Consider the following 27,283-nt stretch of genomic DNA (forward strand, 5'->3'; position numbering starts at 1 on the left):
ATCTCTGTACCATTAGAAATCATGAGGAATCTGCAGCTTTTAAATCTTGTCATTTATCCAGCTTTAAAAAGCATTGGCTTCTTTTGATCATTACATTAAAACAGCAGCATCTCCTTGAGTTTATATCTCAACTTATGTTTTCATATTTGCTTAAGTGTAATGTATTTGTTTTTTTCTTTTTCACATGTTACATGTTGTTGTTGTATGATGTATATGTATTAATTTCAATGAAACCTCAATAAAAATGACTTAAAAAAATATAAAGATATCAGAAAATCTGATAGAGGAGGCCCTGTACTACCCAGAAAATAAATTGTAATGCTGACCAACTATATATCATCTCACAACTGTCCCAGAGAAGCTTATTAACCAGGAAGATGTTTTTAGCTACAAGAAATGTATGTCCATGTATACCTTACTACTCAAAATAACAATTTTACAATTGAAATTTAGGTAGGTGAGAAGATTTCCAGTAGCTGGAGGAATACACTGCACTCTGAGTGACAGGGCATACTGGAATGCCTCTTGTTACTAACGTTGTATTTTGAGAACCGTATATAAACTAAACATGGATTTATAAAAAACTAACATAAGTCAGCTACAAGTTCTGATCACTCCAGCCCAATGCTAACCAGAGCTGTAAGTCTTCCTCTCTCTCTCTCTTTAGGGCTAAAGATAATGGGGTCGATATTCAAAAGAAGTTAACTGAGCAGGCGAGACTCCTGCTGGATTAAATAAATTTATTTCTACATTTGTACCCCACATTTTCCAGTCAGGTAGTCGGTTCAATGTGGCTTACAAGTCACTTCAGTTAAACAAGTTACAAATTGTGCTCAGTGGGATGGGAGCAGTTATTGAGCAGTGCTTAACCAGACAATGGTGTTGAATATCCACTCTAACTGCCATGGTACTCACCTCTGATGCTGGGGTGGTCTGGGGTGGAGCTGGAAGTTATGCAGGCACTAGCAATTTCAGGGCCAGCCTGACCACCAGGCATATTATGTGTCCACCTGGGATGGTGCCAATGTAGTAGTCAGCATGCCTACGAAGATACCGGCCCCTATGAATTTCCTGTTTTAGAAGGACAGGGACCTGGTGGGCCTCAAGCATGTCACTGGCCATGGCAAGTGCTGTGTAAGCAAGATGACTGTCGCCCCAGAGGGGAGATCTAGTTAAACCTAATCTTAGGCGCCTTCAAACCCATCAAAATAAGAACATAAGTATTGCCATAGTGAGACAGACCAAAGGTCCATCATGTCCAGTATCATGTTCCCAACAGTGGCCAATCCAGGTTACAAGTACCTGGCAAGATCCCAAACAGTACAATACATTTTATTCTGCTTATCCTAGAAATAAGCAGTGGATTTTCCCCAAGTTCATTTTAATAATGGCTTAAGGACTTTTCTTTTAGGAAGCTATCCAAATCTTTTTTAATCCTTGCTAAGCTAACTACTTTTACCACATTCTCTGGCAATGAATTCCAGAGTTTAATTACATGTTGAGTGAAGAAATATTTTCTCCTATTCGTTTTAAATGTACTACTTTGTAGCTCCATTGCATGCCCCCTAGTCCTAGTATTTTTGGAAACAGTAAACAAGCGAGTCACGTCTACCTGTTCCACTCCACTCATTTTATAAACCTCTATCATATCTCCCCTCAGCCATCTTTTCTCCAAGTTGAAGAGCCCTAGCCGCTTTAGCCTTTCCTCAAAGGGAAGTCCCATCCCCTTTATCATTGTCGTCACCCTTCTCTGTACATTTTCTAATTCCACTATATCTTTTTTGAGATGCAGTGCCCAGAATTGCACACAGTATCCGAGGTGTGGTCGCACCATGGAGCAATACAAAGGCATTATAACATCCTCATTTTTGTTTTCCATTCCTTTCCCAATAATACCTAACATTCTATTTGCTTTCTTGGCCTCCGCCACACACTGAGCAGAGTGTTTCAATGTATCATCAACAATGACACCTAGATCCATTTCCTGCTTGGTGACTCCTAATGTGGAACGTTGCAAATACTGTGGCACATCTCATCTGTAGGGCAAATCGTCAAGATCACGCCACACCGTTTCTTAAACGGCTTCATTGGCTGCCGATTGAATTCAGAATTAAGTTCAAAATTCTGACATATAAAGTTTCACATATTAATACTCCTGCTCATCTTGCTTCCTCGATTATTCCCTATATGCCACCTAGCACCCTTCGATCCTTGAACGACAATAGACTGCCCCACCCTTCTACTTGCTCTTTGGAACTCTCTTACTCAGTATCTCTGTTTAAAATGTTCTATTCCTCACTCCATGCTTCTTTATAGAAATGCTAAGTAGTAGTAGTTTAAAGACCTACTTTTTCTAATTGCCATTTGACACTTGATTCTCTGGTGGGTTGTTCCTGCAGCAGGAGAGTTAGCCCTGTGAGTTAATGTGATTTAAACGAGTGTATGTGTTTTCTTTTGGAGTGTATGGCTTGTCTTTTCTCTCAATATATGGAGGGGTTTTTTTTATGATTGTAAATCACTTTGACTTATTTAGAAAGGAAGTGGTATAGTAAATTAATAAAGGATAAATGATAAGGGAAGCTGTAAACACACAGGGTAGGAAGAAGGGGAGGGAACAGGGTAGGGAAGATGCCAAGTATTTATTTTTATGTCACATTTTCTTGGTCTCCAATTGCATTTTTTGGTAATTCAGGATATCAAAAAAGACAGGGAATGGAGTTAGGGAAGGAAAGAGGGATGTTAGTCATCACAAGAGGGGCACGTAGGACTACACAAATAGCAATCCTAACTTTGCCCAGTTAAACTTGTGGGTATGGCACTAAATATCGGCTGTACCCCAATATCTTCTAGGCACCACCAAAAATCCGGATATTCAGTACTGGGGCCTGGCATGGAATATCCAAGGTAATTTAGCTAGAGACCATCAGTGTTTAAAGGAATGTTGACCAGTACCCGCTGAATATTGACCCAAGTACTTCTAAAACAAGCTGGGAAAGCTCTCACTTATTTTTTTTTTTTTGTCCTGCTAATTTTTTTTTTAATTTTTTGCCCAGATCAACAGGAGTCAGGGCTGGGATTCTGGTACTATGAGGCTTCATTCACAATTGCTCAGATTCTTCCCTTATTTTAAGGGCTCCTTTCCAAACCGTATATCATATGGCCTAACCTGGACACCAAGTGTTACTTTTAATAGGCACAACACCCTTTACCCGGGGGTTGTGAACACTATGAAGTATCCCCAACTTATCTGGGATGTGGAAATTGCACCGGGCCCTTTCAGATTGCAGTGTGAATCACTGTCCCTCAGCCACCAGATTAGGCCTGAAAATGACGTGTTAAGCTGAAAACGTGCGTTTCCTAGGCATCTTTCCCTTTACCCTCAAGCCCATGGAAGAACAGGAGTGGTGGGGCTGAAGGCGACTTCTACACAAAACTACTACAGGGAGTGGCAGCAGCAGAGAGGAAACATCCACTTCTCTTCCTGCTCGTCTTTTGGGAACTCAAATATGTGCACAGCCCCTTGACTAACAGCCTTATTCACCTAGACCGCAATGTGTACAGACTGAGAAACAAGCCCTGAGTAGGTATTCACACTTGTTTTAATTTCCATTTCACTTGTTACAAAGTAATCCTTAAAAGCCTGGCTATCTGGCTTTCAAATATCTCTGCAGGACTGGTTAATTGTGTCTGGGTAGTTCTATGGCATTTGTGTCTCATTATCATTAGTTTTCTTTTCCCTCTGATGCAGGGAAGATAGCACCAGCAGGAAAGATCTGTGGTACTGGAAAACAAGCTGTGACTGACAACCAGTTGAACCCTGTGTGATTGTTTGGCTGCTCTAAACCAGTTTTTCTTATAATAGAATTTTTATGACTTATCAAAGCATATTACTCAGCATCCAGCTGCATGACAACATCTAAAAAGGCTGTCAAAGCGGCTCTTCAACATGAAATGCCCTTTTATTATCCTAAAGATGAAAAAAAAATATCCACAGAAGCAGCAATTATATAAATGGTAAGGTTTTAACAATGAATTTTCCGAGATATTTCTGTTGTAGAATGCTGCCAAAAGCCTCAATTCTATGGCTTATATGCACTTGGATTTTCAGGCATACAGATGCGATGGTTGCAATTATTTTTCGAGCTAATTATCCCCACCCCTGACCACCCCACCCAAAAGAACCCCAAATACCCCTCCCCAAATAATACAACAACAAAACCTGTCACGTAATTATATCAAGCATTTTTTAAAACCATAGAACACAGAAAAAAAAAATCCCTTTAGTACACCTTGCTTAAATTTATATGAACTTAGAAAAAGACATTTAAACTGAAAGCAGGTAAATGTTGAGTGTAATTTGACTTCAAGAATCTGGATCCACTGTCTATTTCCAAACTGAATTAACTATATCCAAATTGAAGCTATTTCTGAAAAGGCAATCATCTCTGATTGCAGTAGCTCTCCAGCTTTCTGCTTTGCACCAGGTGCTCCTCTTATTTTAGATTTAAAAGATCTCTTTTTAACAAACACTGGTGTATTACTCTTTATATATCTTTAAAAGAAAGGGAAAAGGAAAGGGAAATGGGACTTGATATACTGCCTTTCTGAGGTTTTTGCAACTACATTCAAAGCGGTTTACATATATTCAAGTACTTTTGTACCAGGGGCAATGGAGGGTTAAATGACTTGCCCAGAGTCACAAGGAGCTGCAGTGGGAATCAAACTCAGTTCCCTAGGATCACTGAACTAACCACTAGGCTATGAAGGATATCAATTTACCTTCTCTTACCCTTAAACAGGCTTTTAACTTTGCCCACTTTAAAAGGGGGCAAGAAGTCATACTCTTTTCTATACTCTATATAGAGTTTACAATTAAACTACCTGCTTCCAGTAACTTACAGAACAGGTGAAGGAAAAAAACAGGGTTGGGACTTTGGAAGGCCTCTTCACTTATTTTTATCCACAGGTACAGATAGCTCCTACAATTGTAGTATGGCAAAGAAACATCATGCCCTTAAAGCTGTAGCTCTCATTACAGCTCCTGCCTCTGTGTAGACTGAATGCTTGGCCCAAGACAAGATTTTTGTTTCATGCGATAGATGCACATTGAATCCCTCATGAAAGAAGTACATGAACTAAGAGAGGAGGTGGCAAGACTAAGAAACATCTGTGACAACCAGAAATTCATTCGGTAAATCCTGCAAAATCACCCCCCCCCCCCCACTCTATCTTCTGTTGAACTGAAGAATTGGTTCACAGCCCTGGAGGTAGAAGAATTGAAAACTTGGGAACAGGAAAAACAATGAACAAAGATCTCAAGGAAGCCAGATCGGTGGCCAATAATAAGTGAAAGGTAGTGGTGGTCGGTGATTCTCTTCTGTGGGGTATTGTGGTGCCCATCTGCTGACCAAACATGATGTCCAGGGAGGTATGCTGTCTACCAGGTAAAAAGATTCAAGATGTGGCAGAAAGATTGCCTAGACTCATCAAACCTACTGACCACTATCCTATGCTGCTAATCCATGTGGACACAAATGATACTGCTAGGTATCCTACTGAACATATCAAACGTGACTTTATGGCTCTGGGTCAGAAGGTAAAAGCACCTAGGTGCACAGGTGGTGTTCTCATTGATTCTTCCTGTCGAAGAAAATGGCCGAATGAGGGAATCTCGCATCCTGGAGCTAAATGTGTGGCTGCGTGGATGGTGCTGACACAAGCGCTTTGGTTTCCTTGCCATGGGATGATTTTCCAAGAGCTACTGAGTGGCCAGTGTGTCCATCTTTCAAGAAAGGGACATAGTATCTTCAGTAACAGACTGGCTAAAGTACTAAAAGGCAGCTTTAAACTAAATCTGCTGGGGATGGGTGAGAAAAGCCCCAAAGTCATTAACAATCCTCAGGAAGGTACGACATCAAATATTCCTATAGAAAGGGAAAAAATGGATAACATCTGGAGAGCCTTATATACTAATGCCCATAGTGTGTGGTAAATAAATGCCTAGATCTAGAGGCTGCAACGATGGAAGCTGACAAATATAGTGGAGGTCACGGAAATGTGGTTCAAGGAGAACCATGACTGGGATATAGTTAATACCTGGCTATAATCTATTCAGGAAGAACAGGGTAGGAAAAAAGGGTGGAGTGGCATTATATGCCAAGAATAATACCAAAGTGACAGAACTGCAGGACGCATGGGGTAAGGAAGAAGCACTGTGGGTTAATCTGGTAAGAGGGAAAGGAAAATGTATTTACATTGGTGTAATATACAGGTCACCGCCAGAGAAGAAATGGACAGAGACTTAATTAAAGATATCCACAAGATAGCTAGGAAAGGGGAAGTACTACTGATATGGATATTTTAATATGCCGGACATCGATTGGGGAGTCCATGCTGCGGGGTCAACTAGAAACAAAGGGATCTTGAATCTCCACAGGAAAAATTGTTTCAGCAGTGGGTGACGAAACTGACGTGGGATGGAGCTATTCTAGACCTCATGCTTACAAACAAGAACATCGTTTCTGATGTTACGGTAGGAGATCATTTGGCATCTAGTGATCACCAAAAGGTATGGTTCAATATTAAGACAACAGGGGAGAGGGCTTATTCGAGATTGAAGGTCCTAGATTTCAAAAGAACTAACTTTTCCAAGATGGGGGAATTTCTCAAGTAAGAGTTGGTTGAATGGGAACAGCTGAAGGAAGAAGAAAAGTAATGGACGAAACCGAAAGGAGCTATTGTAAAGTCGACTAACCTTTATGTTAGAAAATTACATAAGAGGAAAAGAAGGCGCAATGGTTCTCGAACACAGTAGCTCAAAAGGTAAGGAAAAGAAGATTAGCCTTCACAAGTTACAAGAGGACTCAGAAAGAGGAAGACAGGCAAAAATACCTTGAAAAGCTAAGAGAAGCTGGAAAAGCTGTCAGGAAAGCGAAGAGTCAAATGGAAGAAAAGATAGCTGATACAGTAAAAGTGGGGGACAAGATGTTTTTCAGATGTATAAGTGACAGGAGGAAGTGCCAAAATAGCACTGAGAGGCTCAAAGATAAGGGGGAGAAATATGTAGAAGCCAATAAAGATAAAGCTGAACTGTTTAACAATTATTTCTGTTCTGTGTTCACGGATGAAAACAAATGCTAAGAGGGATGGATGTGTGGTAGACAAGGACCGATTCTTAGAAGACTGTATTCGTGAGGAGCCAGCTAAACTAAAAGTAGAGAAAGTAATGGGGCTTGTTGGAATACATCCGAGGGTATTCAAGAAACTTGGAGATGTTATGGTGGCTCTGCTGTCTGACCTCTTCAATGCCTCCTTAGAGTCTGGAGTGGTCCCAGAGGACTGGAGAAGGGCGAATGTGGTCCCTCTGCATAGAAGTGGGAGGAGGTTGGGAATAACAGACCTATCAGTCTGAACTCAGTGATGAGTAAACTAATGGAAACACATCTAAAGTGGAGGACTGTGAGGTTTCTCGAATGGACTGCAGGACCCAACGCAGCATGGCTTCACTAAACGCAACTGATTGATTTCTTTTACTGGGTGACGTGGGAGGGGTGCTAGAATTGATGTATTTGGATTTTTGCGGCCCCCTGTAGGCCTGGAGGGACCATTCGGCCTGGCTATATTGGGATTGCCGGGAGACCGCAGCCACTCACTCTGAGTGCCCTGCCGGCTCTCCGTCCCTTGGAAGGAAGATTGCTGGGTTCGAAACTGAGCACTCTGGCCAAAGGTCTGACAACCAGACCTACACAAGGAGCTGTCATGAAACAGGGCACCTGCTGAGCCCACAAGGCAAGCAGAGGAACAAGGAACGTCTTCAGGAAGACGCTGGGGCCTGCTCACCCAGCTCCTGAACCAAACTGCTGAGGTCATTCCCAAAAAGAAATGTGTCTCAAAAGGGTAACCTGACAACGCAGGCCTTTGAAGTGGCAACGGCCACCCATGCCCGCAGCCAGAACTGACGCCTCGCAGAGAGCGTCAAAGACATGCCTATGGCTGAAAAACTGACATACACAGTGGCCATCAAATAGGCTAAGCCCGCCTCCATCCAGGCAGCCCGGGACTGCCCCGGGAAAAAGGACTGCTGATGTCACTGCAAACAGGACTGTGCCACCAAAGGGCTACAAATAGAAGCCTGCAGCTCCAAAGCAGTTACTTCAAGGTGTGCTGAAAAGCCCGTTTGGGCTTCCTATCTAGCAGATCCATCAAGGCAAGGCCGCCAACCACCGGGAGGGTAGTACTCTAAGTGACTGCAGACACCAAGTCCAACTTAGGTAAGGGAACATCTCCTCCTTTTGGCACCGGAGAAAAAGGACGGGCCACAGTCCTCCCAACCTGTAGGCCTGTGTCAGATGCACTGCACCTTGCGGCAAGCAGGACCCTAATGTCCAGGTGAATAGAGAAATACCCTGGACGGTCCCCTGAGGCTCTTCATAAGGCTAGCCGCCTGACTACCTTCTGGAAACTCCCCAAGGGAGCACTGCAAGTGCCTCTGAAATCAGAGGGCCTCCTCCTAGCAGCCCAACTGCAGTGAAATCTGAGACTAAGTCTCCACGGGGCAGCAGTCACAATCCCCTGGGAACAGGCAGGGAGATCCCCATCTCCTCTCTCTCCCCGGAGCTGCCAGGCCTGCTGGAGAAAAGGCTCCTAGCACCAGCCCAAGGCCCAGTGGAGCAGACTGACCCAGGCCCCCCCCCCCCCCCCGAAGGGCCCCCCCCCCACCTACACAGCTGCCTGCGCAGGGGCTTCGCTTCTGCCGAAAAAAACCAAAATGGCCACCATTCCCGCCTCCTTCTGAGGCGAAGCACCAAGGCCCTGCACCGGGGACCAGAGCCGAAAGAAACGTGCTACTGTGACCGAGCGCGCCCTGTATGTGCGAGCCCCAAATCAGCTCCTCCACTTGGGAACTGGACTGCACAGCGTGCAGCGGCCCAAGGAGGAACACCGCTCACTGCAAGACAGGCAGCAGGTCACACACTAAGCGGGGGTTGCCATGGCCAGAGACTGCCGTTGCGCGGTAAAACATGTGGCGCACCGCGCTACATACTCGCTTTTTTTTTTTTAAACCAGAGCACAGCACAAACCAGCAAAAATATCTTTTTTTTTTTTTTTTTTTTTTACATTCAGGTAGATAAGGCAGTTTTCTGTCTTCGGAGGAATTACAATCTGTTTGTATCTGCCAAAGACCTCAAGGAGCAGTTGTGAGATTTCAACCAGGCTCCCCTGGTTCTCACTCCACTGATCTAATCATTAAACTGCTCCTCCACTTCCTCCATGGTTTTATCAATGCTTCCATTGATTTCCCAAGGCCTGAAGCACAGCAGAAAGGACCCACCACCCTGGGTCCACGCTACCCGGGGACACAGTCACCCCCGCCCCCCCCCCCCCCCCCCCCCCCCCCCCTTTCAGAGCAGAGCACAGCAGCAGCACTGGCCTGCCAGACTCACTGTGTTGCCTGCGACTCCTCATCTTCTGAGCAGACTGGTTGCTGAGTAGGCTCTCACACAGAGGGAAAACAGGGAAAAGGCGCAGAACACCCCAGGGGGAAGGCACGACAGGGTCCCAGAACCACCAGGTATGTGTGCTCAACTGCTCACTCTGCTCAACTGGGAACCAGTTGACCAACTGGACCAGGAGCAAGGCCTCAGAACCAGACAGAGGAAGTCTGTCCATCCACCTGCTGGAGATAGAAGATACTGAGGAGCTGAGCTGCTAGCAGGGAGCTATGTAGTGGTGGTCAGTTCTGTATTTTCTATCTCCACCTGTTGGTCGATGGACATAACTACCCACGCGTCCTGGAATAGTGGAAATGAACGTAATGGAAAAATAATAATATAATAATAACTAGCATTTCTAAAGCGCTACTAGGGTTACGCAGCGCTGTACAATTTAGACATAGAAGGACGGTCCCTGCTCAAAGAGCTTACAATCTAAAAGACAAGAGAACAATCTAAAGACAAGTGAACAATCTAGAGGACGAGTGAACAGTTAATCTGATAGAGTGGATAGATAGGGGCATTCTGTCTATCTAGAGCGGTTAGGCGCCGAAGGCAGCATAGAAGAGGTGAGTTTTAAGCAGAGATTTGAAGATGGGTAGGGAGGGGGCATGGCGTATGGGTAAAGGAAGATTGTTCCAGGCATAGGGTGAAGCAAGGCAGAATGAGCGGAGCCTGGAGTAAGAGGTTATAGTGTCCTTGTATAAGCCTCTGGTGAGGCCTCATGTGGAGTACTGCATGCAATTCTGGAGACCGCACCTACTGAAAGATATAAACAGGATGAAGTCGGTCCAGAGAGTGGCTACCAAATTGTTAAACGGTCTCTGTCATAAAACATATAGGTACAGGTTAAGGACCTAAACACGTATACGCTGGAAGAGAGGCGGGAGAAAGGGGATATGATGAAGACGTTTAAATACCTCAGTGGTGTTAATGTACAGGAGGGGAGCCTTTTCCAAATGAAGGAAAACTCTGGAATGAGAGGGCATAGGATGAAATTAAGAGGAAATAGGCTTAGGAGGAATCTAAGAAAATACTATCATATGGAAAGGTGGTGGATGCGTGGAATGGCCTCCCGGTGAAGGTCATGGAGATGAGGACTGTGTCAGAATTTAAGAAAGCGTGGGAAAGGCACGTGGGATCCCTTAGAAAAAAAAAGGAGCAACTGGTTACTGAGGAAGGGCAAACTGGATGGGCCATTTGGTCCTTATCTGCCGTCAGGATTCTATGTTTCTAAGGAGTGATGCACTTGTAAATACTGAACTTTCCACAATATGGCAATGATAATCCAAACTCTAGCGATGGCAATACAAGTGTCTTAAATATACACCAGAGTCCAATTCAATCTTTATATTTCAAGTTCAAAACTAGGAAGTAAACAGACCTCAATAGGGCAACACGAAGCTGAATGATAAATTACAGCTTCAAGAGTCATGCACTCCATTCGACACTGGTCTTTTTATACTTTTGTACAAAAACTTTTAATGCTACTTTCCTATAGAATAGAAAAGTAACATTAGAAGACGTTTTTATATAAAAAGTATAAAAAGACCAATGTCGAATGGAGAGCTTGATTCTTGAAGCTGTAACAAAGTTTATCTTTCAGCTCCGTGTTCCACTTGTAAATGCTGAAAGCACAATGGCCCATTATGTAGAAACTAGTAAAAAAGGCCCGCTTCTCACACAAATGAAACGGGCGCTAGCAAGGTTATCGCGTAATGGCGATTATGCTTTTAAGGGAACCGTTAGGAGAAATGTGTAGAGGAAAATAAAAGCAAATAAAAAACAGACAATGCATAATAGCAATCTAACAAAATTAAACTTACCAACACATTGCAATGAGATGGATCAGATGTAATAAGTGTTAATCTGGTCACTACCTTAATTGGTTTGGATTTCCCCTATAAGTAAAATAAATCACCAAAAATGAGAAACATGCAAGGTTAAATAGATTTCTGATTAACAGTTTGGTTTTTGATGTCTCATCTAGAAAGGTAGAAAAATCCCTGCATATCCTTCCATTCTAAATTTTAAAAACTATTCACTTGCTGCTTAGAATCTTTTCCCCACCATTTTTGCTATACCACCATTTGGTTAAAAGTGTTCATTCAAGAGCAGCAGGTATCTGTTACCCTAGTAGCCAGCAGCAATCAAGTTTTTAATCAACAAGTGTCTACATATTATCAGTCTTCAGAGTCATTGAGACAGAAATCAGCGATCAACTGAATTCATAAAAATTATATTGGCCTTTAGCAGGGGTGTAGCCAGACCTTGGTGGAAGGGGGGTCCAGAGCCCAAAGGGGGGGGGGCACATTTTAGCCCACCTCCCCCATCGCTTCCGACCCTCCTGCTGCTGCTGCCACCCCCCCCCCCCCCCCCCCCCCCCCCCCCCCCCCGCTTCCGCTGCAAGGTACCTTTGCTGGACCTAAGTACTAGGAATTCTTGGTGTCTCTTCTGCATAGAGCACGATGGATCAGGAAAAATACATATACTAGACCAGTGGCGTAGCTATGGGGGGCCACCAATCCCAACTCCCGCCAGCTGAAGCATTTATCTGTCCCGCACTGGTCTTGCACTTGCTTCCTCTCCTGTTTTAAGCGCTGTGCACTGCACGCTCGTTTTAATGAAACTGAGCATGCACGAGCATGCTCAGTTTCATTAAAATGAAAGCATGCACAGTGCTACTGGAAACAGGAGAGGAGGCAAGTGCGAGACCAGCGCGGGACAAACGCTTCAGGTGGCGGGGGTTGGGATCGGGGGGCCCCAGAACCAATTAGCTACGCCACTGGCCTTTAGCATTCATCAGTAGGTAGCCAACATTTCCAATCTTCAGAGAGCTATCACTTGCCACTGTTGACTGTTCCCATATTAAGGATTTCTCAAAACTATAAGAAAAACCTTTACCAGGGTTCCAATGCAGTTCTTCTCATTCTTGTGTTTCTTTTGACACTTTCAAAATAATCACTCACTTGATATGTGCCTTCACCCTGAAATTTAGTTTGTTTTAAAAGCCGTAATCCCCGGAAAATTAAGCGTGTAGCTTAAGAAATCAAAAGACTGATCAGCTACAACATCTCATCATAGCTCATCTGGTTAGGGCTACCCATGGCTTAGATACATACGAGCTGATATTCAGCCGGTCGCAGTCAGCGTTTTTATGTCTGCCACCAGTTGTATTCCTGGATATTCGATGCCAGACCACGTCCAGGCACCAGCATTGAATATCCAGTTTTAGGTTGGCAGCTAAAGCTTATGTGGTTAAGTGAAATATTCAGCCCATGACTGCATAGGCTGAACCGCTTAAAGGAGCTGGTCATCCCTCTCCTTATGCACCCAAGCATCCTTCCGGCTTTGTTGCCTTTTCTTCCTGCTTTGCTATCTTAAGGTCTTCGGACACAATCGCCCCCAAGTTCCGCTCTTCTTTCGCTATTTATGTGGCCCAATTTAAGCAGTTATCTTATGCGGTCAAGGGCTGAATATTGGCACTTAACCATATAAGTACCAACTCTGCCTCCAGAATGTCCACAAGTTTGCCAGTTTCAGCGCAGGGGCTAACTGTGAACACTCACCAGCACTAACCAGTTAATCAGTGGTTAGTCACAGACAAGGGATTTAAGTGGGCAGAAGCCTCTCCTGCCTGCTTTAATCATTTTGAATATCGGCTAGATACTTTCTTTTGGTAATAAATATCCAATGGAAGACAACAGAGTGAATGCTTTGATAATAAATTAACTTTTGTGTCATCTACCATAGTGGTATTCACTTGTGGTCTTTGAGGGCTGCACATGGTTTGGACTTTCAGTCATGGATATTGATCTGAGAAAAACCTGATATGTTTGTGGCCCTTAAGACTATCAAGTGAATACCACTGGCCTAGCCAGACAAACCACTGGATTGGACAGGTTGATGTGAATACATTTGGGTATATTTTAATGGAGCAGTGAAACCTTTAGTTATATGAATCTTGGTAGGTTTTTGGACTCACTCTTGGCCAAATTCTGTTCATCTCCATTCTATTAACACTGATCACTTTCCTAACATTTTAATTGCACAGGACATATCCAAGCCAACCATTCCAGACATACCTGCACAATAGGTAAAGATGGAAACAGTTCTGAAGGACATACTGGTTTGTCAATTTCCTGAACAAGAACAAAATATGCAAAGTTAGTTCAACAGACTCAGCTAGAATACTGGATAAATCTGGTCATTTACATTTTAGAGAAAAACAAATAAAAACATGAGGCAAACGTTCCTGCAAGACGTGCAAATACTTTGGATACAACTATTACATCATGGAATTTTGCACTTCCACATTGTATACAGATACACACATATCCATAGGTTTTCAAAGTTTCATATTTATAATTAAAGCAAACCACATTACATCTCCACAGAAGTTACATCTTCCCAATTATTCTGAAATACGTTTTCTTTGACTACTTCTGACCCCTCTATACCATGGACTAAATAATGTAAATTAATTTCTAGTTAAAGGGAAGTTTTCCCATTCATTTCTTTTTCTTTTTAGTTTTCTAGATCCATTTTCAAGTTGATTCATGTTTGCTTGATTTAGGGCCCCTTTTACCAAGCTGCGGTAAAAGGGAGCCTGCGGTGGCTTCAGCGCATTGATTTGCTGCGTGCTAAGGTCCCCTTTTACCACAGCGGGTAAAAAGTTGTTTTCGGCAAATGAAAAAAAAAATGGCCATGTGATAATTACAGGCATTGGTGCTGCCATTTCTGGGCTGAGCCTTTACTGCCAGTTATTTAGGCAACAGTGCTCTTGCGCTAACCTGGCGGTAACTGGGCAGTGATTACTGCCAGGTAAACCCCAGCGCTATAAAAATAAAAATTATTTCTGGTATGCTGGAAATGGGGGCGCACTGAGGATGGGAACTATTGCCAGGTCCCTGTGGTAGCCCAGCAGTATTCCCAATTTGGCGCATAACAATGCCATGGCAGCTCTACCGCGGTGTTGTAAAAGGGCCTCTTAATTGTTAAAACGTGTATGAACAACTTATATTTTGCTGCAGAAAGGATTTGATCAAGGTAAATGAATTTCCATACAGAGAGGTTTGTAGTTTGCAGGCACGCAAGTATAGCATAACCAATACCCTGAAAAGATTTCCTTTGAAAATCCCTTTCCTGATTGGGACCATGGGTAAAAAAAAGTACTCTTCATGCTTTATTTTGCTGAGACAGTGCTGGCATTGCCCCAGCACCATCCTTTTTTCCCCACAGCAGGGGGCAAATTTTCAAAGGGCTTCTTTTCTGTGGGAAAATGCATATTTACCCCCACCAAAGTCCCTTTGTAAATTACCCCAACAACATGAATTTATAAAAATAAAAGCCTTCACTAAATTCAAAATGTTACAAACTGTTCCCATTTTATCCAATAAAACTTCAGGTCAGAACAAAAAAAAAACATATTACAATGCAGGAAATTACGTGTATGGATAATTTCGTATTTAATTACATAGTTCACCAAGATAATACAGCAGAGACTGAAATATACCAGATACCACAGAAGCAGGCAGTTAGAGTGATTAGCAGTAACCAAGGGCAAAATACTCATGTGCTGCTTGATCCCGTGGTGCCAAAAACGCAGACAGATGTGGTTATAAGGAGGCCTATGTCATTGCAGCTGCTGAGATCCATCAAGAAGGTAAATTCTGGGGAATGCTCAGCAATTCCTGAATTCTCCCTGTTGCTCCTGAGCAGCTTCAGTGATGGAGGGGCCTGGAGCAGGGAGCACTGCTTCCTCTGAGTGGGAGTCCTCCACCTATGGTCCTGCCAGTAGGGGGTGCTGTTTCACTATCACATTTTCAATAGTCAGGGACAGGCAAACTCTGCAGGACTCCAGGGAACATACCTGCCCCTAGCTATTGAAAACGCAACATTTAAGCATCACCCCCGCCCCCACTGGCAGCAATGCTCTTATTAAGTTTAAGCTACTTTGTCTAGTCTAAGTCATGCCTTCCGCTTGCTCCAGCTTACCTCGCCTCTTTACTTATCCCCTACATTTCTTTTTATTCTCTGCGCTCTTCCAGTGGTAACATGCTTACTATCCCTTCTCTTCCCTCTTTTTTTTTTTTTTTACATGAACAAAAATCTCTTTTATTAATCAAGTACTGAATCCTGTTACCTCACAGGTACAGCAAAGCAAGTCTTAGGTTTAGAGGCAACTTCACACAGCTATTAAATGGACTTGGGGAAAATCCACTATTTCTGGGATAAGCAGTATAAAATGTTTTGTACATTTTGGGGATATTGCCGGGTATTTGCGACCTGGATTGGCCACTGTTGGAAACAGGATGCTGGGCTCGATGGACCTTTGGTCTTTCCCAGTATGGCAATACTTATGTACTTACGTAGCTTGTAGCTGACTGCCTTATGTTTCAACGTTTTTTATTGATGGGTCCCAACACAATGGTACATAGTTGCATCAAACAATGGCACGAATAAGTAGTAACATACCATCAACAAATTTTTAAGTTTTCCTCCCTGCTCCCCTAATCCTTCTCTTCCCTCTTTTCACCTATCTCCCGTGAGACCAGTTTCAGTTACCTAGGCACTTCCCTGTGGAATTCTTTGCCACGTCACCTCCTTTTGGAACCCTCATACCCCAAATTCAAAGCTCTCCTCAAAACCCATCTGTTTACTGAATCTTTTGGCTCCTCCTCCTAGTCTGCCACCTTCCTTGTGTTTCCCCCTAATTAGTTTTATACTGTAAACCGCACAGTCTCCTAATGGACTATCTGCAGTATATCAAGCATGGAAATAAATAAGTAAAATCAAGCAAACGCCTGCTCAGTTTAGAGGGAACAGTGGCAGGGAGATGATGGACATTTTGTGTTGCCTGTGTGGGAGGAGAAGAATACAGACACTTGATGGGGAAGGCAAAATTTGTTTTTATCTGCTAAATTTCCTTTACTCGATTCCTGTGGGTTAGGCTCACCAAACAGCAGCCAGTGGCAGAGAAAACAGACTTCCAGTTATATTAGAATTGTTTTTTCTAAACCATTTATCCATGGCGAGATACAAACAGAACATAAATATAAGTACATAAGTAATGCCATACTGGGAAAAGACCAAAGGCCCATCAAGCCCAGTATCCTGTCCTCGACAGTGGCCAATCCAGGTCAAGGGCACCTGGCAGCTTCCCAAACATACAAACATTCTATACATGTTATTCCTGGAATTGTGGATTTTTCCCAAGTCCATTTAGTAGTGGTTTATGGACTTGTCCTTTAGGAAACCCTCTAACCCCTTTTTAAACTCTGCCAAGCTAACCGCCTTCACCACGTTCTCCGGCAACGAATTCCAGAGTTTAATTATGCGTTGGGTGAAGAAAGATTTTCTCCAACTTGTTTTAAATTTACTACACTGTAGTTTCATCGCATGCCCCCTAGTCCTAGTATTTTTGGAAAGCGTGAACAGACGCTTCACATCCACCTGTTCCACTTCACTCATTATTTTATATGCCTCTATCATGTCTCCCCTCAGCCGTCTCTTCTCCAGACTGAAAAGCCCTAGCCTCCTTAGTCTTTCTTCATAGGGAAGTCGTCCCATCCCCGCTATCATTTTCGTTGCTCTTCGCTGTACCTTTTCCAATTCCACTATATCTTTCTTCAGATGCGGTGACCAGAATTGGACACAATAGTCAAGGTGCGGTCGCACCATGGAACGATACAATAATAAAATTACAAACAAAAACACTCTCAAACCAGAGAATACAGAGGTACACAGTTCAATAAATAATAATGCAGCAAACCACTAAGTCAAAAGGAGAAGCAATATTCAAGCAGGCACAAAATATGCCAAACATCAAGTCTTTTAAATGCTATTTAAACAAAGATAACTTCAGCCATAGCAGTAATTTGTTCCACTGTACTGGGCTAGTGATGGAAAAAGCACTAGTCCAAGTCAAATCCACATGAAAACACTGCAAAGGTGGCACCACAAGATTATTTTTCTCTTCAGATCTTTTTTTTTTTTAATTTTCATGAAGTCTTTATCTCTATATATAAAAGGCACCACCAACGTTCTGAAGCCTCCAGCCGGAAGTGTGAAGCGCCAGAGCTATCCGGTTTCCCCATGAGTGAAGGAAAACAGCACAGCAGGAAATCCCTCTCTCTGTAACAGTGAAGGACTCAGAGGGGGGTGGGGACAGAGACGCCCTCACTCTCTCTGTAACACAAACACAGTACAGCAGGAAACTTAACACTGAAGGACTGGACTCGGAGGGGGGAGGGGGACGGAGAGAGAGAGAGAGGGCAGGGACACACACACTCCCACATGCACACTCTGAAGAAAACCTTGCTAGCCCCCGTTTCATTTGCATCAGAAACGGGGCTTTTTTACTAGTTAGTAAATAATACACAAATTCTGAAACAGAACATATCATGCGTTTCGTGATACAATCCAATGAGACAGAACACAACTCTCTAACGCTTTAGCAAACAAATAGTAATAACATGGTGGTGCTCTAGTTGCAGACCAAATGAACACCTCTTACTGCACTAGTACACCTATTAAACTGTTCAGAATAACCAATCCAATACTTCAGCCTTTATCAAATTTGTATTATTCCCCAGTTCCATCCCTTCTTGCCTCTCAGGACCCCTACCCATCCCATCCCTCCTAAACCTCCCTCCCCCCCCCCCCCCCCCCCCATTTCTTCAGATCTTAATGAACGCATTGGCAAATATCACATCATGGCATTCTTTAAGTAAGAAGATAAGTTATGATACAACGTACATCATAGGTATTAAGGAGTGGTGCAGTCTTGGAAACTGGCAGTATATTATTGAAAAAAGCAGAACTAGAAAGAAACAAATCTGTGAAACAAGCACACTAAACCAACCCCAATACGATGGCGAAACAAATCTGTCCAAAACCCTTGGGAGAATAAACTGATTCCTCCACCCCCCCCCCCCACACACAAAAAAAAAAAACCAACAACAAAAAATCTTAAACCATTGAGAAATTGATGGGCATGACCTGAAGAGCTATAATCTTCCTGGGCTGGTCCTGGATAAGTCTGGCAGAAATCAAGGAAAGGAAATTAGGAGATAAGAACAGATTCCATCTTCCTTATTATCCTGCTAGGTGGACCAGTCCAGACAAGTGAGACATACCAAATCTTTAATATCCCAGGAGGGAGAAAGACAATATCCTCCAAGAACCACGTTCCTAAAGGTTCCTCCTGCCCTAGACCGAACCTCTGAATTGTGATACCTATACTGAAACAGTGATGAGCACGTCGCTACCCTGCAATTAGATTCAGAGACTGCCAGCCTGCTCGCTCTCCTGTGGAGAAAAGTCCAAAGCCTAAAGATCCCCCATTATCTAATACAGAGGCTTTAAACCCAGTTCTCGGGGCACACCCAGCCAGCTGGGGTTTTCTGAAAACCCTGACTGCCTGGGTGTGTCCCGAGGACTGGGTTGAAAACCCCTGATCTAAAGGGATACCATACATTAGGAAGCTGCTTTGCCTTTAAACAACCCGTTGACCAGACACAAATGCAATGTAATGTAATATAATATACTAGTAAAAAAGGCCTGATTCTGAAGGCAAGGAAACGGGCCCTAGGCAGGCAATTTCTCCCCCCCCCCCCCCGCGCTACGGCCCCCTCAACCCCCCCCCCTTCCGCAACCCTGTCGACCCCCCCGTGCCGGCAAGAACCGCCCCCCGCCGCCGTTGTGGACTACCTGTGCTGACGGGGGACCCAAACCCCCCGACAGCCGAAGTGCTGTTGTGCCCTTCGCGTTGCTTCCTCAATCATCTTCTCTGGAAGTTCCTCTGCGTGCGCCATTTGTTCCTTGAAAACCAGCCAAGTTCCTTGGGTAACTTGAATCCTAAGTCATTAAATAGAAACTCTCACCAGCCTCCTTACTAGAGGACAGACCACAATCAGCCTGAAGCCAGAACCTCTAGACTGTGTAGAACCTGGCCGGGGAGCAGCCATGGAGTAGAATGTACAGCAAACTACCCAAGGACGTGGCATAACCAGCGGACTGATGCTGACTCTGCCAGACCCACTCCTGTGACTGAAAAACGTGGGAATCCTTTGCCAAATGCTGCTTCACTCACTATGTATAAAAGATCTTACAACTTCTACCATACTCGGGTAAAAACAAAGAAGGCTTTTTACTCATCTCTGAAAGCTGCAAATAGGCCTAAGAAGCTCTTTTTGTTGCTACGTGATCTTACTATTATTGGCAATGTGAACTCTCCCACTTGTTCTCAAGTCTTCGAATTACCTTGCTAATTTTTTCATTTCTAAGATAAGGAAGAGAAGGAAGCTAATTGTGTTAACAGCTTTCAATTCGTTCATCAGCTCATCTCCTCTTTACTCACCTATTTCCACTGATCAAATGCTCTCCCTTCCTTTCCTAATTCTAATGAAGTGCTGGTCTTCTTTTACATAAGTACATAAGCACCGCCATACTGGGAAAAGACCAAGGGTCCATCAAGCCCAGCATCCTGTCTCCGACAGTGGCTAATTCAGACTTCAAGAACCCGGCAACCCCCCCCCCCCCCCCAAACAAAAAACTTAATTCTTAATAATGTTCAATGGAATTAATAACCTTTACAGAACAGTGTGCCATATTCGTTCCAGATCTTGTTTACTTGATCCTATACCCTCTTCTTGGCTCTCTGAAGCCCATTACTGTCTACTCCCTTATGTTCTCCAGATGGTCTCCAACAGCCTTACACTTGGACATGTTCCATTGGGAGGAGGGGGGGGGGGGTGGGGAAATGGGACTTGAGATACCGCTTTTCTGTGGTTACAATCAAAGCGGTTTACATATTATGTACAAGTACTTACTTTGGAGGGTTAAGTGACTTGCCCACAGTCACAAGGAGCTGCTGTGGGAATTGATCCCAGTTTCCCAGGAACAAAGGCCGCTGTACTAATCACTAGGCTACTCCTCCACACTATCACTCTGACCATGGTTCGTCCTCTCCTGAACAAACCCTCTCTTAACCCAGACCTACCTTTTAATTATCGTCCATTTATCTCCAAAATTACAGAACACGTTTTTAAACTTTCAGACTTCGTACAGAATATGAACATCCTTAATCCGTGTCAGTCAGGCTTTTGTCCCAGGCACAGCTGTGAGACAACCCTGGCCACTCTTTTGAACTTGCTCCGCTCCTCTCTCGATAGGGGGAATATTGTAATGCTTGTCTCTTTGAATCTCACAGCTGCACTCGATTTTGTGGATCACAGTATTCTACTCCAAAGACTTCAAGATTTAGGTATCTCAAATTCTATGCTCTTCTGATTCACCTTCTCTCTTACTTGATGCGCTTTTATCGTTTCTTATCCACACTCCATTCTGTTACCCTTCCTTCCACATGTGGTATTCCACAGGGCTCTGACCTTGCCCTTCTTCTTTTTAATATCTTCTTAAGTCCTTTTGCTATCTTAATTCAAGATCTCGGCGTACATGCTTTTTACTATGCTGACAATATTCTACTTCTTCGTGAGACCAGCCCACTATCCCCTGATCTTTCTGCTCTCACCCCTGCTCTAACGGCAATATCATCTTGGCTTTGTGAGAATGGCCTTGTACTCAATCCATCAAAATCTGTGGTGTGCTGGGTTACCGGAAAGAGCACAGCACCCACTCTCTCCCCAACCTTATTCAATTCCCCTAGGATCTTGTTTCCCCTTTAGATTGTAAGCTCCTTTGAGCAGAGACTGTCCTTCTTTGTTAATTGTACAGCGCTGCGCAACCCTGGTAGCGCTTTAGAAATGTTAAATAGTGGTAGTAGGTCATGCATGGATCATGGATCTTGACATATGCATAATGACCTGGAAGTATGGGAAGCATTTTATATATCCGCTACCCCACTTGGAGCTCAGTCAAACCTACAGAAAGACATGCAGCTTAAGTAAGCCTACACCAAAGTTAAACAATTGCATAACTGGTTGATACTAACAGGGTTTACACCTACATTATGATATCATAGCCAGTATTAGGGTTTGATGTTACCCTTGTATCTTGAGCAATATCAACTTCAATTTAAATTACATAAACAGAAATAACGGGGAAACTCTTGGAAAAACAATTAGAACCATAATTATACAGAGTTTTCTTTTGAGCAGCACATATCTGCTTTAGTAAAATCCTGCTTTTTTGCTACGAGACAGTTTAGGACAATTGGCTCTCTTCTAGATAAGGCCTCTCAAAAGACTTTTTTTTTTTTTTTTTTTTTTAATTTAAATTTTTGAAATTACAATCACAGAAAACCAACCCTGTGCTATACACATACCTACTAAGAAACAATAAGGAAAATTAAAAGAAAAGGATAATATTAGTCAATCATACAAACTGTCCACACAGGTAATAAAGGAGCCAAGAAACAAGAAAATGAAACAAAACAAATATTAAATCAAGTACTGACGCATTCTCCACTAAATACCCCTAGTCAGTCCTAACAGCGGGCAATTAAACCTTAATTCTTCTTTTTCCAAAATAAAGTCCAAGAGTGATTTGAGATCTATAAAGAAATAACTTTTACATTCAAACAACTAAACACATTGACAAGGAAATTTTAACACAAAATTCACACCCAGAGCCAAGGCTCTGGGTCGCCAGAAATTCTTGGCAAAACACATACTTTAGACCCATAAGCAGCTCATTTATAAAGCAGAAATACAAACGAAGGATATTATTTCTGGTTCTAAAGCAAAAGTCACCAGCAAAGTAGTTCTTTGAGTAATAACTTCAAGTAATGATTCAAGGAACTCTATCAAATTCAATTAATCTTTCCGATGACTTCCTAAACCTTTCCCACTTCCCAACACTAAGCACTGGGCCTGCACATGTGGTGGTAAAGCATCTGAAAGGTATTTTTAAGATCTCAAAGTACTTCTGTACTATATTAGATGGTGAAATCAGAGGAGATATGGGAAAAAAATCACAAATCTAAGATTTTTCCTTCCAATGTGATTCTCCAGATATTCATCTTCTTAAATGTGTACAATTTATCGTTTAACACAGCCACTTGAACTTGAAGCGCTGCCAACATGGCCTCCAAAGATCCAATCTGGTTAGAACGTTGCTCAAGAGTTATCATGAGCTGCAATAGATACAGACACCCGATTCATCTGAATAGCAAAAGTAACTTTAAGAAAAGAATTATTGAACATCATGGACTCATGGGCAAATGCATTTCAACTAAAACTCAGTACAGAAAAAACACACTGCATCATCCTCTCATCCCAACACAACATGAACAACCCCACAAATATAAACACCCCAGATCAACGGCGAGGCCCCGGGATACATGACAGACCTCATCGACCTACCCCTACCAATCAGAAACACAACCGGATCAACATGAACATATCTAAACCTCCACTACCCAAGCTGCAAAGGACTCAAATACAAATCAACTTATGCATCCAGCTTTTCCTACATAAGCACACAATTATGGAACGCACTACCAAAAGCCGTGAAAACAACATATAACCACCTAAACTTCCGGAAATCACTAAAAACTTACCTGTTCAAAAAGGCATACCCTACCGACCCTACTTAAACACTGGAACTCAGCAACACGACGAAACCAAAGAACGTAATGGACATAACGTAACTCTTCCTCTATATGATGCCCTAACATGAACCCTATTCTACCATAAAATCACTGTGTAACTGTTTATACCGGAATTAGCGAACGCCTCTACGGTACTAATGAAAGCCACATTGAGCTTGCAAATAGGTGGGAAAATGTGGAATACAAATGTAACAAATAAATGAAAATTTGTCTTCTCAGTATTAACCATTAAACGATATGTTAATAACCACTGACAAACCTGTTCCATAACTTCCAGTAGCCTACAAATGAACAATTTCATATTTGTATGAATAGGGAGCAATAAAAATACTTTATCTGCATATGAAAAAATTCTTTCAGTAGAATACGAGATCATATTTAGTGTACTCATATACAGATTGTACAACAAGGGAGATATAGGTGATCCCTATGGTACACCAAACAGAGGAATCCAACATTCTGATTGTTTTTTCTGTAGTTTCTCTCTTCCTTCTGTGATGTGGACTAGACAGACACAGATTCATATACACAAACAGTACTGTAATCTTACATTTCTTTGAGAAACATGTTGATAGTCTTTCAAAAACAGCCATACCTTTTTCTTTTCTTGAAAATCAGCAATATGATTAATTGCAACAGTTGAATATCCAACTAGAAAATTAAAAATAAATACATAGTTAACAGCATGAATCTAATAATATTAAAAGACAGAACAGGCAAATGTACTAAATGTTTTATCTGTTTTTTTCCTATTAGCAGAACAAGTTATAAGACCCGAAAAGGAAACTTGAGGCAACCAGTCACACACAATTTAACTTTACCCAGAATATAATGCAGACCAAGCGTGATAGTCCCAATAAAAAAAGCTGGATAAACCAAATGCCACCGGCAGAGAACAGAGGTACATTTTGCATCTATGTAAATTCCTTTGATGGCATTACCCTAGGTGATCAAATAAATGCAACCTTGGGTGTCTACAAGAAGCTGCTTTAAAAACGCACCTTTTATTGTGCACGCAGCCACTTGTAAGCTGCAGCTGCTCCCTCCTTTGCTAAAGTGATCCAATGCCTATTGGTGCACCCCCACCAAGCTGGTATGCTATTTTCTAGTACCTCCACCGCTGCCACTTACATCATGTTCGCAGCCTCTGCACTGGCTCTCAGGGAGGCTGTGGGGCCTAAATAATGCTGCTTGTTAAGTGGCAGCAGTGATAGCTGCAAGAGAAATGTTTTTTTTTCTGCATGGCCAGGTCAGTGGTGTGCCAAGCACTTATACACATAAGTTACGTGCAAGAATTTAGACCAGCCTTTGAGCTAGAATAGGTTCTCGCGCCTAAAGTTAGACACTTAACTTGGGACTTACACTAGTGTTACTACTACCGCTACTTATTTCTAGAAAACTAGCAGACGTACACAGCACTGTACACTGGACATGAAGAGACAGTCCCTACTCAACAGAGCTTCCAATCTAATCAAGACAAACAGGTCAAATAAGGGATAAGGGAATTACTTAAGGTGGGAATTATAAAACAGACGTGGGTACTGAACAAGTGAATAGGAGTTAGGAGTTAAAAGCTGCCTCTCCAACAGCAATTACACATGTAATTGCCAATACAGAATTTGTGCTTAGGTCACATCATCCTGGCACCGTGCAGCCCAAAAAAGAACTGTGCACGTCTGGAGTTTCACACATAATTAAAAGTATGATTATGCCTTACCGATAACGGACATTCCTTAAGTTTTGCCAGTGGGAATATATCTTCTGTCCACCATGGGAAAACAGAGCAACTTCTTGCTCCATACACTCTACCTGCTGGTACAGCAGGTAGGCATACCACGACCTCCGCATCAATCTGGGTCTATGAGAATTATTCAACCCCAGTGCAATGTGATTCTTTTTTAATATCAGCCTAAAATGGGCTAAGAAGGGAAGACATACAATAGATGTCTCCAGCCAGGGCTGCAGTAGGGCATCTATCCTCATCGAGCCCATTTTTTTCCCGATGGCTCAAGAACTTAGGCACTTTGGCAGTCCTTTTCTTCACCATCAAGTTCTGAAGCGGAGAACTCCATTGGTCCACTATCAGCTGAAAACCCTGGCTGGACTAGTTCTCATTCTCCCAGGTGCAATGAGTGCCTGCAGAGGAAATCCACCTCCACATTCAAGAACCCAGCGATGTAAGCTGTCGACAAACAGAGAAGATTTTTCTTAGCCCAACTTATGAGGGAGGCCACCTCCACCACCTTCAGACAGCTGCGGTTCCCGCCTTGCTTGTTGATATAAACCACTACTGTCGCATTGTTGGAAAAAAACTCTGAACAAGGCCCCTTCCAGAAAGGGAGTGAAGCTGGCATTCTGCACTACCCTGAGCTCCAAGCTATTTATCGACCACTGAGACTCCTGTTCTGTCCAGGTGCTCTGTGCCAGATCAAACTTGTAAAGAACTCCCCAACCCAACTTGCTAGCATCTGTTTGTCACCACCTCCCATTGTGTTATCAAAGGGAGTTCCCATGGTCAAATTCTGCACACTCCATCTGGCAACCAGCATCCAAGTACATAAGTAATGCCACACTGGGAAAAGACCAAGGGTCCATCGAGCCCAGCATCCTGTCCATGACAGCGGCCAATCCAGGCCAAGGGCACCTGGCGAAGCATCCCAAACGTACAAACATTCTATACATGTTATTCCTGGAATGTGGATTTTTCCCAAGTCCATTTAGTAGTGGTTTATGGACTTGTTCTTTAGGAAACCGTCTAACCCCTTTTTAAACTCCGCTAAGCTAACTGCCTTCACCACGTTCTCCGGCAACGAATTCCAGAGTTTAATTATGCGTTGGGTGAAGAAATATTTTCTCCGATTTGTTTTACATTTACTACACTGTAGTTTCATCGCATGCCCCCTAGTCCTAGTATTTTTGGAAAGCGTGAACAGACGCTTCACATTCACCTGTTCCACGCCACTCATTATTTTATGTACCTCTATCATGTCTCCCCTCAGCCGTCTTGTACTTCTCTGACACCGGAGACCAACGGCTGAGAAGATACTCCTGTAATGGCCGCATATAAGCCCTTGTCCATGGTACCACTGACCCCAAAACCTGGATATAGTCCCAGACCCTGGGTCTGCCTTGACTGAGAACATGATGTAAATATAACACCAGGGCACGCTAGGGAGGTAAAATTCCTTGATGAAATCAAGGACAGCTTTATGGAGCAGCTGGTAGCTTTATGGAGCAGCTGGTACAGGAGCCAACGAGAGAAGGAAAAATTCAAAACCTAGTCCTTAGTGGAGCGCATGATCTGGTGCGAGAGGTAATGGTGTTGGGGCCGCTTGATAACAGTGATCATAATACGATCGGATTTGATATTAGCTTTGAAGTAAGTATACATAGGAAATCAAATACGTTAGCGTTTAACTTTAAATAGGTGTGAAAATGTGGGATACAAGTGCAGCAAATTAATAAATAAATAAATAAAAAAAGACTATGATAAACTGAGAACAGTGAAGAAAAAAAAAACTTAGAGTAGCGGCTGCGAGGGTCAAAAATTTACATCAGGCATGGATGTTGTTCAAAAACACCATCCTGGAAGCCCAGGCCGAATATATTCCGCAAATAGGTGGGAAAATGTGGGATACAAATGTAACAAATAAAATAAATATTAAAAAAGGAGGACAGAAGACCAAACAACAGCCGGCATGGTTAAAAAGTGAGGTGAAGGAAGCTATTATAGCTAAAAGAAAATCCTTCAGAAAATGGAAGAAGGAACTGACTGAAAATAATAACATGCAGCATAAGGAATGTCAAGTCAAATGCAAAGCGCTGATAAGGAAGGAAGGCTAAGAGGGACTTCAAAAAAAAGATTGTGTTGGAGGCAAAAGCACATAGTAACAATTTTTTTTAAGGTATATTAAAAGCAGGAAGATGGCAAAAGCATCAGTTGGACCGCTAGATGACCGAGGAGTAAAAGGGACGACCAGGGAAGACAAAACCGTAGCAGCAAGATTAAATGAATTCTTTGCTTCGGTCTTCACCGAGGAAGATTTGGGTGGGAAACCGGTGCCAGAAATGGTATTCGAAGCTGATGAGTCGGAGAAACTTAATGAAGTCTCTGTAAACCTGGAGGATGTAATGGGGCAGTTCTACAAACTGAAGAGTAGCAAATCTCCTGGACCAGATGGTATTCATCGCAGAGTACTGATAGAACTGAACAATG

General features: G+C 42.9%; 1 protein-coding gene across 1 annotated transcript in view; it reads right to left on the minus strand.

The window, feature by feature from the left end:
- Positions 1–27,283, minus strand: part of RPP30 (ribonuclease P/MRP subunit p30) — a 66,832-nt gene that overhangs the window by 36,687 nt on the left and 2,862 nt on the right. The window contains exons 2-4 of the mRNA XM_030204821.1: positions 23,663–23,718; positions 13,577–13,633; positions 11,318–11,392 (exon numbers count right to left, since the gene is read on the minus strand). Of these exons, the coding sequence (XP_030060681.1) occupies positions 11,318–11,392; positions 13,577–13,633; positions 23,663–23,718 (188 nt within the window). The remainder of the gene's footprint in view (positions 1–11,317; positions 11,393–13,576; positions 13,634–23,662; positions 23,719–27,283) is intronic.

Source organism: Microcaecilia unicolor, chromosome 5 (genome assembly GCF_901765095.1).
Source record: "Microcaecilia unicolor chromosome 5, aMicUni1.1, whole genome shotgun sequence".
NCBI lineage: Eukaryota > Metazoa > Chordata > Amphibia > Gymnophiona > Siphonopidae > Microcaecilia > Microcaecilia unicolor.